General features: G+C 41.9%; 1 protein-coding gene across 4 annotated transcripts; it reads right to left on the reverse strand.

The window, feature by feature from the left end:
• Positions 1-1,108: 1,108 nt before the first annotated feature.
• On the reverse strand, positions 1,109-3,373 carry LOC147998033 (Y-linked testis-specific protein 1-like). 4 transcript variants are annotated; one of them, XM_087601321.1, is made up of 3 exons: positions 3,175-3,373; positions 1,269-2,141; positions 1,109-1,189 (listed from the first exon to the last, which is right to left on the reverse strand). In XM_087601321.1, the coding sequence occupies exon 2, from the start codon at positions 2,062-2,064 to the stop codon at positions 1,270-1,272; it is 795 nt and encodes a 264-aa protein (XP_087457447.1). In that variant the 5' UTR covers positions 2,065-2,141; positions 3,175-3,373; the 3' UTR covers positions 1,109-1,189; position 1,269. The 4 variants fall into 4 exon arrangements, with proteins under 4 accessions (XP_087457447.1, XP_087457450.1, XP_087457448.1 ...); XM_087601324.1 differs by having other exon boundaries at positions 1,269-2,096; positions 3,306-3,352; XM_087601322.1 differs by having other exon boundaries at positions 3,306-3,320.
• Positions 3,374-15,418: the final 12,045 nt, after the last annotated feature.

Here is a 15,418-nt window from a genome sequence, read left to right on the forward strand (position 1 = left end):
GGAAGCTAAACAAAGGATCCACGTAATACCTGACATAAGCTCATGGCATCCTCATGTTCTTTTTTAAATTTCTTTTTACTGATCATACAAAATAATGGGCTTTATGGCACTTTCAAGAATCGATAGATATAAACTTAATTTGGCATTCACTATTCTTGAGTTATCCTCGTCAAAATGTCCTCTGGGGAAGCCACCACCTCACATCCACCCTCTGTAGTGATAGCTTGGCTGTTCTTTAAGGAAGCAAAGAGACCAATATGGATGTGGCCCAAGTTCAAGTCATTCGAGACCCTTTCTGTTCTTCCTCGGTCTCCTGCTTCACTTTTTGAGAACTCCATCTTGGAATTCCTTCGTCCCTCAGTATCCTCAACTCCCACATGTGTTCTTTAGTCTTTCTTCCACATCACCATCAATTTATTCTTTCTTACCCTCATCCTGGTCTCTTCTCTGCATGTGAAGGTTGGATTTATTTAAAAAGATGACTTTAGGGGCCTTCAGAGATAACCAATGGATTAAGAGCTCATCTGCTTTGAAAGAGGACTGGGATTTGTTCTTTGAGCTCATGTCCGATGGCTCCCAACCACCTTTAATTTCAGCTCCAGGGGACCTGACTATTCTTGTCACTGTGGTCTCCTGTATTCATTCCTTGCCCTACCCAGATAAATAAAAATAATACATCTACATATGTGAAACAGGTTTCATTAGGTTTTGTTAGTCAAACAATCCCTGATCTTCTCTGATTCTGAGTCTGCTTCGATCAGTTTATTGGGTTTCCCCTTGAGTTCCAAGACCACCTCTCTGTTACCTGCCACTCTTTCGCCAACTATCTGTTTCTCCCTCAAACTTCCCCTCAGAGAGTCTATCTATTTCTGGCCCCTCTCCACTGCTTCCTAAACATCCATCTTTTTTTTTCCCTGTGCCATCCCTGGTCCTCTAAGCCTTATCTCCAGTTTTTTCCTCTCCCTAAAGACCAGACTAGCTCAGTACTGTTTGTTTTAGTGTATGTGACATTAGACTTACTGTTCACAGCCTTGAACTTTCCGGCTTCCTCTCAATGTTCCATCCACCACAGCCAGTCTCCTCCACAAAAGTGTGCATACACAACACATCACATCACACATTTTAATTTTTAGAGCAAAAACAAATTCCACTGGAAAAGATACTGGGGATGTCAAAGGCCATTGGGTATCTGAAACACAGAAAAACAAACATTTTCACCCCAATCCTATAAATTCCCCATATATGTCCCCTCACTTTGTGAATTTCACCTTAATGGATCTTTTCCATCAGATTATAGACATAGATGTGGACGTCGCCATCAAACTTGATGAAGTACACGGAAGGCTTGGCTAGAACTTGGTAAATGACTTTGCCGATCTTTTTGGACCCGTCACTTCTGGTGAACTGCACACATTGACCTGTTAAGATGTCGCTGCCAACTTCTGACTTCACCTCTGCTGGCGAAATCTCTGGAATGATACGGAGATTACCTTCTGTGTAATCATCCAGGAGTTGATAGATATATAGGACTGGATCTTTCTCATAGGTGATGTAAAACCAGTCCTTCATGATTGGCACCTGGGCTAGGACCACCCCCCTCCAGTTGTCCTTAGAGCCATGTTTGCCCTCAAATTTATGCTCCACAGCACGGCCAACCATGGCACTTGCGAGTTGGGCGTCTTTCACTTGAGGAAACACAACTTTGTGAGTCAAGACCTTAAGCTTTAAAATCCTCTCATCACTGTGAAGTGCCAGTCCATAGACACAATCAACTCCATCATACTTGACCAGATAGAGAGAGGGATTTGTTGGCAGTTGATCTAGAACTATGGCCTTCCATTGGGTGACGGGCTCATCACCTTCCTTCCATCCGTGTGAAATTCTGCACCCCACAATGTTCCCCAGGGACTGGGGAGAAGGCCTCTTCCTCTTCCGCTTCTGGAAGGATGGTGTGCTCATCCTCCTCACAGACACCCTCTTCTTCTTGGCTGTAGACCTAGTGTGGTAGGCCACGGTACTCCTGGTCCACTGTCTTGTGGCTATTGTTCTGCGTTCAGGCTTCATACTTTCCCATGGCCTGGGTTTGAAGAGCTCACCTGCTTAAACCAGAGACAAAGCTGGTACCTCTGTCATATGAGTACCTGCAATAACAATGGGGGTGGGGTTGGGGAGGGTGCTGGACCAAGGCTCTTGTCTATGAGAACTTTGGAGCAGGTGAGGAAGGCGATGGTAAACAGGTTTGAGCATCTGAATCTAATGCTGTCATAATCAGAAGTTCATAGAAGTGCTGGGCAATGGTGGAGCACACCTTTAATTCCAGCACTCCAGAAGCAGAGGGAAGCAGACCTCTGTGAGATCAAGGCCAGGCTGGTTTACAGAATTAGTTCCAGGATAGACAAAACTACCCACAGAAAAACCCAATCTCATAAATCAAAATCTAAAGTTCAAAGGAAAATGAAAAAATGGTTCTCTACAGCTCAGAATAACATATTTAGACATATTTCTTCAGCCCGAGGCACTTTGCCTATGCTGAGGAACATCTCCTTGAATGGCTAGGTCAGTGTGGGATTAAGTATCCTTGTCCCCACTTTAAGCAAGCAGAACAGAGAAAGGATAGCAAAGGAGCCAGAAGGGTGGCCACACCCCTTCTCTACCCTCTAACTATGAGCTATTTGGCAACATCCACAAGTATCTGCCCAGAGACAAAGCACAGCAGTCCACTGGCCTTCTCTACTGTGCATCCTGACCCAGCCCCAGGTTTATTCCCCGAAGCTGTTGCATTTTCGACCGCAACAAGAGTCTTTTGTGTAGGCAACAATAGCCTTTTAGAAATAATATCTACTGGGGTTGGGATTTAACTCAGTGGTAGAGCAGTTGCGTAGCAAGCACAGGGCCCTGGGTTCCTCAGCTCCATTAAAAAAAAAAAAAAAAAAAAAAGAGAAATATTTTCTCCAAAAATACACAGGCACAGAGAGGAGCTTTGGCATTTTAGTAGAATTTTGAATTAGATATTGTTAGCAAAGAATAATAAACTCCGGAGACTGACTAGCCTAGACCATCTGCCTAGCTCTCAAACGTGGAAGACATTAGAACGTAAGGTTACTTGCTGTACGAGGGAAAACTTTTAGCTTTCTGTGCTACAAGGGTCCCAGTTATCTTCATAAACGTATTTACCAAAAGAAAATGTCCTAGTCGTCCAGATTCTGTCTTCTGAAACCGGTCAGGCACCAATAGGTTGTTGAACAGTTGTGGGGTTCAGGAGCTGAACTAGCTTTCACACCCCGCTCCGAAGATAGTGAACCCACCTTCAAAGTAGTCTAGCGCCTCCAAGTGGAAGAGATGCGCAACCTCCGCCCTTGTGCTCTGTGACATCATCCAGGCTCTGCTTACGTCATAGAACCCCTCTCAGGCCAGTTCCTTCCCTAGTTACGCTTAGAAACTTCCAGCATCTAGGTTTTAGCTTCTCATGTAGCCTCCTGGTGAACCAAAATAAAGTCCCCACCCAAATATTCTGATGACTCGAGTCACAGTCTGCCCAAGTAGCTCTTTTCATGCTTTTTATTTTTCTGAAAAACTCTTTGGTTTCTGAGTCACCAACATCCTTGGTGGTTATTTTCCCAGCTCCTATGTTTTCTTTGGTTAACTTTAAGTTATTCTCCGTATCAGAAATATTGCTAGGCTCTCTTTCCGAGGCAGCACACAGGATAGAACAACAAAATTAGCTCTATCAAAACCCACAATTAGAGGAGGGCCATTTTTATTGAAACAAAGCTGGAATTTGACAAGATTAAATACCTTGTATTGAAGACAATGGCAATCATGAATTATGGATCTTTGCAAAGAGCGAGGAAAAATTAGCTCCTGGACCTGCTTCCAAAGTCGGAATAAACTTATCACAAACCCAATATCGACCAGTCATATTTTAAATGTCTTTAAAATTTATCAGCACTTCTGATTACAAGGAATTTATTAGATCAAATGCAGTAAAACAGGATGAAATAGATGAGGTAATTTTGTTTTTGAAATATGGGTAGACAGAATACTGGATCCAGGTAAGTATGGAATTTACCTGTAAATTACAGGCCACTTTAATTGTTTGTGTCACATAGTTCTTCAGATCTTCAAAAGAATTCTTTTTAGAACCCTCCCCTGTCCCCACTACACTCTGACCATCCCTTCCCTCTTCCCAATAATTCCCATCCACTTTAACATTATAATTTTTTAAATGTACTTAGAGCTTAACAACTTATGTCAGCTTTTTAAAATCTGTCCAATTTTCTAAGTGCACCGTCTTCTTTTTCTCCTTCTATCGTAGTTTTAAGCACATTTTCTTTCACACTTTGAGTTTTACTCTCTCTCTGCTCTTATGACTACTCTGCCATTATGTGACTGTTGGTCGACTATGTGGCTGACCTCAATGTGGGGTTAACTCAAATGACATGAATTCCCCCCCTCTCTCCCCTTAATCTTCCTTCTCTAGGCACCTGCAGAGATTTAAAGCATTGGGGATTTTTTTTAACCCTGGAAAGCACACACACACACACACACACACACACACACACACACACATACACAAACATACGCACATACACACAGAAACACTCATAGAAACACAAACACACACATACATACACACACAAACACACACACATGCACACACAAACACACACACAAACATACACATATACATACTCAAACACACAAATACAGAGAGAGACAGAGACAGAGACAGAGAGAGACACGGTGAGAGACAGAGAGCCCATGAGAAAACATGTGATATCATCATTTTAAGAACATTAAACAGACAGAACTTTCAAAAAAGTGAAGAACAAGTAGGCAACAAGAAGAATAATCTCATCATAGCCATCAACTTGAGGAGGAAAATTTTCACACTCTAGGCTTCTAAGTACCAGTCTGTTACTGAGCAAAGTAGGGGCAGGAACTCAGGCAGGACTCTAGAGGCAGGAAAGGAAGCAGAGACAACTTAGAAATGCTGAGTACTGGATTGCTATCCATGACCTACTCAGCTTTCTCTCCTTCTCATACAACCCAGGGCCACCTTCATAGGGGATGACACTATGCATAGTGGGCTAGACCCTTCTACATCAACCATCAAAAAAGAATCCTTACAAATGTGCCAAAGGACGTTCTGATGGAGGCAATTCTTCAGCTGAGGCTCCTTTTTCCCAGGTTGAGTCAAACTGACAATAAAAACTAACCAGGACCCCTGCACATTCATTCTGATTGCCACACTGTGTGCAATAGACAAGCCATTGGAATAACCTTAGCTGTTGGTCACTGGATGAATGGCTTAAAAAAGTTGATATACATTGATGTGATTTTCATCTATGTGTAAGAGCAAAGCGTTTTGTTCTCAGAAAAATGGATGGAACTGTAAAATACAGTATATTAAGTGAAACAAGCCAGACTCAAACAGATGATTGCAAAATTTAGATTTTAATAAGGGATATTATGTGAAATTGGGCATTTAGGAAAAGGAAGGGGAGCAGCAGGGTGTGTGTGTGTGTATGTGTGTGTGTGTGTGTGTGTGAGTGTGTGTGTGTGTGTGAGTGTGTGTGTGTGTGTGCAGGTGGAAATGGTGGTGAGTTGTGAGAAAGAAGATGGCTAATGTACAGTATAAACCTGTACTAGGAGTCACATGCAAGCCCACTGACTTGTACATTTAAAGAATATCGATATAAGAGAGCTGAGTCTAAAACAATGTTTTGATTAAATTGGGGGTTTATGCTTTAGAGATACCATAAAGTTTATTCATATTTTCCTTCCCACTGGGCTCTTGCTGTTGCGAGCTTGATACTTGTGACAGGATATGGCAATGAGCTTTGGTTTCTGTACCTCATTAATAACCCGGAATTCATGTCATTCAGTGAGGCTACCGTGGGGAAGGAGGTAGTTAGAGATCTTAAGGGTACACCACGTGGGAAGAATAATACCCACCCCCACTATAGATTTCCAAATATTCACCATCATCTCTGGTTTGAATGTGATCACCCAACATTTATTTTCTGAAGATTAATCCCCAGTGGGAATGTAGTTGTGAAGAATTGATTAGGTTAAGAGGGATGCAACCTACAAATAAAGATCCATTAATGATGCTATTGTGGAAAAAGGTTAAATTATGAAAAAGGAGTTTGGCTCCCTCTCTTTTATTCCTAGCCCCCTGGATCCCTTCTGTGGTGACAACATCCCACAAGAACTCCTTCCTCTGCCGATGGTCTCTTCATCTTGTATTTACAGGTTTCTGAATCATAATAATACAGAATCTGTGTCATTATACACTAGCCAATCAGTGCCATTCTGTTTGTCCATAGAAGCATGAACATGCCTCAGAATTGTGAGCAGCTGGGTCATATGGGAAAGCATAGCTGGCAGAGAGGACTAGGTTGTTAGTGCTGACTGAAGACAAGATGGTTTCAGGTTTAGCATGAGTGCTCTTTGTTAAAGAAACAGCACAGAGGAAGAGTGTAGATTGGAAAGTTGCAGCTTAGAATGGACTCAGACATCTACTGTTGGCCTTTCGTGGACAAGGAGCCATTAGGAAAAGGGAAAGATCACTAGGGATAGCTTCAGCCACTGCTTTTGTCTAGCAGAACCCTTTTTAGAATCCTATCTTCGAGGATGTGAAAGAAAACTGCCTGGAGTCACTTGATACATCAGTAACCATCAAGAGTGTGTACACTATTATAGAGGGACCCAGGAAAAAGCCTGATCTTGGAAGATCCTTTGCCTTCAAGAGAGGAGACTCCTCCCCACCAACACTGGGAAACCCATCTACGTCGGTAAGGGCATCCCACTAAGTCCAGATCAGTGGTCCTTAATCCTTGGATTGAGACCGCTTTGGGAGCTCAAATTGCCCTTGCACAGGAGTCACATATCATATATGCTGTATTCCAGATATTTACATTACAACTCATAACTATAGCAAAATTAAAGTTATGAAGTAGCAATGAAATAATGTTACAGTTGGTGGAGCTGTATTAAAAGGTTGTGTTAGGAAGGTTGGAAATCACTCTTCCTGACCCGTCTAAAATATGTCTGTTGGTATGAACTGGAGTTATAATCCCTTTTATTCAATCAGGCAAACCCAAAAAAAAAACAATACACCACCAAAAGTTTATGAAGGATACACAGCCACTGTACCCACAGTGTCAGGACTACTGACATCTAGACAAGTGGTGTCAAAATGGAAATCACGTCACACCATGACAATCCCCCTAAATGAAAAGCAGAGGAGAAAAACCAGTTCCCTGGTGGTGACACCAAGAGAAAACCATTGTCAGAATTGTCAACAAGGATTTTAAAGCCAGGATTCAAGTGTCGTCAATGAGAAACCTACAAAACAGGCAGAAGGGGTTGGTGAGATGGCCTACTGCATAGGAACACTGGTTGCTCTTACAGAGGATCAGGGTTCAGAGGATCTGATAGACTCTTTGGTCAAAACACACACACACACACACACACACACACACACACACACACACACACCATAGAGAAAAATTAAAAAAACAAATTAAAAAGAGAAGGAGCCAGGTATGTCCCTTTAATCCCAGTACTCAGAAGTAAGGTGATTTCTGTGAGTTCAATGCCTACCAGGTTAATAAAGTGAGTTTCAGGCCAGCCCTACCTACATAATGAAACTCAGTGTCAAAATAAAACACAAAAGAGTGTTTTATTTATTTCTGATAATGTATGCAACAGAGAAACTATTTCTACAGAGAAAGACCTTATTGTTGAGAGAATCAGTGGGCATGAAGGATACCCCAATTCTTTATGTCACTACTCCATCAAAGCCTTACCAGGAAGCAAGAATGTGTCCAGCTAAAAATGAAGCAGGGCAATTATGAGTAAAGCTGTGGACACACATCAGCCCATCAGCAACAGAGGCAGGCAGAAACCAGCTAGGATGAGATGGCTTCACCAGGCAATGTCTCTGAACTAACAGTCCCTAGTAGCACCAGGTTGTTCTTTTCCTTCAAGTACCCCTGGACTTTTCAGACACTCAGAAACCATAGAACAAAGTGTGGAAAATGCCTAAGAAAAGATGTGTTTTGGGACATATATGTTTATACAGGTTTCATGTAGCCCAGGCTGGCCTCAAACACACTATGCACCCAAGATGATTTTGAAGTCTTGATTCTTCTCCTGGTAAAGGGACTATGGGCATGTACCACCACACCACTGTAGGTGGAGACCAGAGCTGTGTGAGAGCCAAGTGAGCACTCTGTCCACTGAGCTGCATCTCCAGCCCCTAGGGATGTGTTCTGCTAATACAACAAAACTAAAATAGAAGTCTTCAATGAGAGACAACAGGAGTCTCCCAGTCTAGAAACATTAAATTACACATTCACAAGTAATACATATGTCAAGAAATAATTAAATTATGTAACAGTAAGAAAAAAAGAAGAAGATAGGAAACATACTATCAAAATATGTAAGACATAACTATGACGGTGCTAAGAGGAAACTTTATTTAAAACAATAATTCTTAGATTAGAAACAAAGACCAGCAACCTAAATTTTTATCTACACTAGAAAATAAGAAAATAATTAATTCAATGAAAAAAATAATTGTTAAAATGAACCCCAAAACACTAAAAATAAGAAATTAACAAAAAAAGACAATGAAACACAATTTGTTTTCTTTTTTAAAGCATTGAATGGAATTTCATCGTCTCAATTAGACCTAGATAGAAAGTATAAGGTCCATTCTCTTTGGCAATTTTAAAAACAAAAAGTAATTGTCGTGTTTTAGAGTTTATGCAGAACACTGAACCTGGTACGACAGACAAAAATTAAAAAAATATTCATCGTATAATCCCTTTTTAATGACAGTGTTTATTCTCTACCTGTCTCTCCTATAATCTGTTTAATATCAGACAAGATTTCCAGGGTTGCCATATGGAGATAATGCACTGTTGAAATGGAAGCACAGCATTGTATTCCCAAAACAGAATGTGGTTTAGAACATCATTGTTTTCATCATGAGGAAACTAGCACAAGATTCAAGCCCAGTCTCCCGAGGCGTTGTCTCATCTTAGAGCCATTTCTTCAGACAGCACTTTCCATGTGTCATATTTTTCTTCAACAATCGAAACGGACTTGTTTGCTGCACTGTTTTGTTTGCCATGCTGCTTGGGAAATCCTGGACCATCAGACATGACGAAAGTTCTCCTCCACAACCCCAAACTACAGCACTGGAATTGGTGTACCGGAAATAGAAGAGACAGAAACCAAAAAAGAAAAAAAAAAACTGTTGTTGTTTGGAGAAGAGTCATGTAAGTAGGCCAAGCAGACCTTGGACTTTCTATGTAGCCCAGGTTGTCCTTGGACTTACTATGTAGCCCAGGCTAGACATGGACTTATTCTGTAGCCCAAGCTGGCCTGGGATTTACGATGTAGCCCAGGCTTCCATTGGACTTACTATGTAGCCCAGGTTGGATTTGAACTTGTGATCTTTGCGAGTATTGAGAATATAGGTATGCACTACCACACTCAGCTTTGTATCTGTTATTATAATTGACACAGCTGTGGCCCCTCATTTGCCAGCCTCCTTCAACATCAACAACAGCATCCACAATCACCTACTAGAATAATCCCATCCTTTAACTCATCTGTTAAGGTAAGACTTTACAGAACAAAGAGTCAGCAGGGTCCTCCTCCTTATTAGGACACATTTGTTTGTGGGATTTGAGTGATTGTTTGAGTGAGCCAGTCATACCTTAACCTGGTTCTGATATTATGACCAAGACAAAAAAAATAAGAAAACAAAAGTAAAGGAGATGGGCCCAACACCGGGACTTGAACCTTAGCAGTTGAGGAGATGGCTCACAGGTCTCAGGTAAATGATGAGTAGGCTTTGTTGCTCACATAGAATCCCAGTCCAGGGAGGAAGAGTTAGGGCAGATACCCAGGGCAAGATAGCTGTCAAGTGTAGTCATATTGGAGAACTCTGGTTTTGACTGAGAAATGCTGCTTCAATGAATAAGGTAGAAGAGAAATGTATTAGTCCATACTTTATACACTGCACTTGTATGCATGTACACACACACACACACACACACACACACACACAGACTCACACACACACACACACACACACACGAACAAAACAAAAACTTTGGTCTTAAGGCATTGTCTCCACTGTAGTCGCACATAGTAGGAGGTGGCGATCTAAATAAGTGTTCCTTTCCATCCCCATAAAGACCAACATAATTATGAACCCTCAGTAATGGATGTATACAACCTGCTGAGGACAACCAGATGATTAGTTTAGTCTCCTCGCTCTCTAACATATTCTGGTGTACCGTTTCAGGAATACTGAGGTGGGGCTTGGCTGACTTGAGCCTTACTCCCAGTATTGCATCCAAGACAACTTTCAGCTGCCATGTACTGATCCTTGGAATTCCCTGCCAAGGTACCGTGACTTGCATTGCTCACGAGGCCATGCCATGAAGCCAGAGAAGGTGTGGATGTCTTACTCTGCCATTTATTACTTTAGAGTAATGGGAAATTAGCTCGAAATTTAAACCTCACTTCCCTCATATATAAATGAGCAGGCGAACAATTCCACTTCATCAGATCTACATTAGGAATGAGTTAAAAAAACACATCAAAACGATTAGTGCCGGGGTTGGGGATTTGGCTCAGTGGTAGAGCGTTTGCCTAGGAAGCGCAAGGCCCTGGGTTCGGTCCCCAGCTCCGAAAAAAAGAACCAAAAAAAAATGATTAGTGCCAATGTGTTTTATGAATGATAAGCAATATTATTTATATGATTTGTAACACTGGAAATTATGGTAACTGGAACGTAACGTTTTCATTACCTTTGCACAGATGATGCCAGGAAAGCATCTAGAATACAGAAATGCTTCCTTTTTTGCATTATTTCTAAGAAGCATTTCTTTCTGCTCCAATTATTTTTTTAAAACTTACTTTCCACTCCATCTCCCCTTAGGTGATTAGGTTAGAACCGGGTTTGGTGAGAGGGGTTATAAAATGTTGTGTTACAGAATATATTTACAAAATCGACTGTTGAGTTCAAATGGAGGCACCCTCCATGGAAAAGCCAAGCTCCTCCTGAAGATATTTATTTCTTTTCTTTTTTTATTTTCATTGATTTCTAGTCTAGTCATTGATGGCTATTCTAGGAAGAATCAACCTCGGTTGAGGAGATTCCTCCGTCAGATTGGCCATGACTACGTCTAGGTGGAATTTCCTTGACTCTTAACTGATGTTGGAGTGCCTGGTCTACTGTTGGCAGCACTGCCCTATGCAGGTGGGTCTGGACTCTGTAAAAGTAGTTGAATGTGAGCTTAGAAGAAAGCCACTGAGCACTCTCTGTAGCTGTAGCTTCTGTTTCACAATCCTGTCTTGGTTTTCCTTGATGATGGGCTGGAACAGATAAAATGAAACAAAGATTTCTCTTCCCAAGTTGGCTCTGGTGAGTGTATCATCAGAGCAACAGAAAACCAAAATTAAGCAAAAATCACAGTGCCAGATGTGGGATGTCTTCCTGAAAGTTGCTGACCAGCGAGATCACAAAAGCCCTAACAACTTTACAGGCTGTTGCCATTGTTCTTTGTAGGCCTCCAGAACTTGATGGTAAGACACTATTTCTGAAGGTACTGAATCCTTTTGTTCACAGGTCACAGAAGGGTAAATGTGAAGTTGAGGTGGAATCATCCTCTATAATGGATAGCCTTCATGGTTCAAGAAAGTGCTATGTATGCTTCTAGGGGAGAAAATCATCTACGACCTTAATCGGGGGTGAATCATTCAAGGTAAAATGTCAGGCAAGATGTGCCCATAATGTGTTAGTGGCATCACAGTCATGGGAGTAACCGGTGGCTTTCCAATTTGATACAAGGCATATTCAACACGAGGTTCTGTAAAGTCGTCAATAACCTATATTTAGGGTGATATAGGCCCTATGAAAGAACCTAATGCTAAATACATTGTCGAACTTCCTTCCAAATATCCATATTTGTATCTACAGATCAGCGTTGCACTCAGCTCTCATCAGAGAAGAAGCCTCTGACTACCATGGGCAGAGTCGTACAACTGGACAAAGTGTTGGGAATCAGTGGTGTTGAACTAATCATGTGGATATAGGTCAGCTAAGTCTTCTCCTCAACAGCTCAGAGAACATCATGAGAGAGTGGGTGAAAGGAATATATGAACCAGAAGATGGGGAAGTGGACAGCAAAAGGATATTTTTTAGATTGTACCTAGTCATTGAACTCTTAAACTTATTGTGGCTATGGTCATGGGCACAAGAATAGGCCACTCAACACTTCATTACAGATGGGAGAGGACATAAAGACCCTCCCCTCCTTTGGCAATCAACATTTATTGGACAGCTATACCTGCTTTTCTTCCCTAAGTTTCTTGTGGCTTCTGTATATGGATCTTTTATACAGATACATAAAAGCAAGGGAAACACCTGTATATGGAATTTAAAACAAGGAAAGAAAGAAAGAAAGAAAGAAAGAAAGAAAGAAAGAAAGAAAGAAAGAAAGAAAGAAAGAAAGAAAGAAACCTGAACACACTCCAGGTCTGCAATGTGACCATCACACTCGAGTTGCTCTGCTTTCCCCATCATGATGGATAGTACCAACTAAAACAATGGGTCAAAATAAACACTTCCTGTCTCTTTTTTATTGGAATTTTATGTATTTAAATTTCAAATGTTATCCCCTTTCCTGGATCCCCTCTCTCCCCTTCTCTCTCCCCCTGCTTCAGTGATGATGCTTTTCTTCCCACCCACTCCCATCTCAACACCCTGGCATTCCACCACATTTGGGAAATGAGCCTTCAGAGGAACAAGGGCTTCACCTCCTATTGATGACAGACAATGCCATCCTCTGTTATATATGTGGCTGGAGCCATAGGACCCTCCATGTGTACCCTTCGGTTGGTGGATTAGTCACTGGGAGCTCTGGGAGGTGGGGGTCTGTTTGGTTGATATTGTTGCTCTTCCCATGGGGTTGCAACCCCCTTCAGCTCCTCCAGTCCATTCTTTAACTCCTCCTCCATTGGGGTCCTGTTCCTCAGTCTAATGATTAGCTGTAAGCATCCTCATCTGTATCAGTAAGGCTCTGGCGAAGCCTCTCAGGAGACATCCATATCCGACTCCTCTCAACAAGCACTCCTGTCTTCGTTAAGTTTTTGCTTTGTATTTTGTCATAGCGAAAACAAGAAGAATCGATATGCTCCCTCTTCATGTCAGGGCCATGTGAATTAGAGTCAGTGCTTCACTAAGCCCTGTAGGGTTCTCTTGGCTCCATCCACAGAGCCTGGAGAGGGCATGGACCCTCAAACAGACCTGGTGTGGCCATGGTCAGCATTGATGATCTATTCTCTTTGTGAGAAACAATACTACATAACATTGATAAATACAATCAAGGAGAGTGTCACAGGTAGCTATCATAGATTTTTTTTTGTATACTTATTCTCAGCAGCCCCCATTGATATTATGAGGATGCTCTTCCTCCCATCCACTCCCACCTCAACACCCTGGCATTCCCCCACGCTGGGGAAATGAACCTTCACAGGACGAAGGTATTCTCCTCCTATTGATGCCAGACAATGACATCCTCTGCTATATATGTGGCTGGAGCCATGGGACCCACCATGTGTCCTGTCATTATCCCTCCAATCATGAGTTATGGGCTGTCATGCTGGTAATTTCACAGCAGGCACTGCTTCCCACAAAACTATCTCCCCAGCTTGCATTTAATCCCATGTTACTGGCATGCTGGAAATACTGTATTTTGTTTATTTGGCCAATAGCTAGACATTTTTTCTTGGACTATAATTAAGTGATCTACCTTCCTAATGCTGCCACCCTTTAACACTGTTCCTATGTTGTTACGTCTCTTGATGAAAAAATTATTCTTGTTGCTTCTTCATTATTGTAATTTCACTTCTGTAATGAATCGTAGTAGGTAATCACTTTGGAGACTGAAGTTTCTCACAGGGATCGTGACACACAAAGGTTGTGAACTGCAGATATAACAGGTTGAGGGCAAGATATATTTGAAGGACAAACTGTGGAAGACAACCACCAGCCCTGGGTCCTAAGCCCATCGCTTTATGGACCTAGCTCACCTCTGTACCTCCTTAAATATGGAGTGATGGGCGGAGCGTTTGTCACTTTGAATAAAACAAACCTTAACAGAGACACACGATGGTTCGTTGTTGCTACCATTTTGTAATTTCCTGCCCCAAAAACTCACATTTTAAACATCATCGAAAGCCAAGAAAATAGGCACAAAGACCTGTCTGTGTTTGATACGAACCACAATTCATTTTGTTCACCTGGACCTCAACTTTAGAAGACTGCAAGCATTATCCATTTGAGAAATCCACTTCCTGCTCATGTTTTGTTGAAGAAATATAAATCAAGCTAAATAGAAAAATAGAGATGGAGTGTACAGGACAGGTTGGGGGTTTAGAGATCTTAAGGAATGCTAGCACAAAGTGAGGTATGTCAACATACCTCAGCTGACTCATAAGCAAACAGGTGAGGACCATAGGAAGCCTTGGGCATGAACAGGGATGAAGGTGTCTTTCCAAGGCAGAGAGACAGAGCAGACCATCCTTCCTTGGTCTAGTTGATGTGAGGAAGCTAGTGGTTCTCCACCTAAGTCAACCCACACTGAGCCAGTTCATGAAGTTCTGGACACGTCACTCTCCAGGACCTGAGTTGAAATGCAGCTGCCCCCCAACCCCCATAGGAACAAGCACTTGTTATAAGGAGAGGTGCTTGAAGACTTCATTCTTTGAAGCCATCTTCTCTGAAGGGCAGGTCTCCAATTCCTTACCAAGAAAGGCATCATGTCTTCAACCTTGTTGACTTTCCAAATCTGCCAACTCTGTGAAGACCCATCTCGAAGGTCTTGGCCAGGGCATCTGGCTTCCTGAACTGATGTCTCCAACAGGTTTCCTCAAGTCTCAGTTTAGCAGTTTTCTACGGATTACTTGTGCCTTATCTAGAGTGGAAACAGGGAATGAATTCTGGCTTAACTGAGTCCCTGGAGGTAGTAGAGGCATATAGAGAGCAGTGAAGGTATTATAAACATGAAAGTGCTAATCCATTCTTCGGGTGCGAACTTCTCTAATTATTTATACATTTTTTAAATCATTTAATGAAGTTAGTCAATATCGCAGACAGGATGAATGTCTGGCTTATGCACCAGCCTCTCTTTTCATCCTAACACCTGGCTTCTCAGGCTGTGATATCCATTGGAAGAAGAGTCATTTCAGATGTAAGTGGTTATAATGAAGGCCACACTGGAATGTGCTAGGTCCCAAAACAAATATGATCATTTACCCTATCAGAATAGAAGTGTTAGTGGGCTGAATGGCAGGCAGGATGAATAGGACCCGATGTCAGGCT

The sequence above is a fragment of the Rattus norvegicus genome, chromosome Y (assembly GCF_021556685.1).
Source record: "Rattus norvegicus strain SHRSP/BbbUtx chromosome Y, alternate assembly SHRSP_T2T, whole genome shotgun sequence".
NCBI classification, from domain to species: domain Eukaryota; kingdom Metazoa; phylum Chordata; class Mammalia; order Rodentia; family Muridae; genus Rattus; species Rattus norvegicus.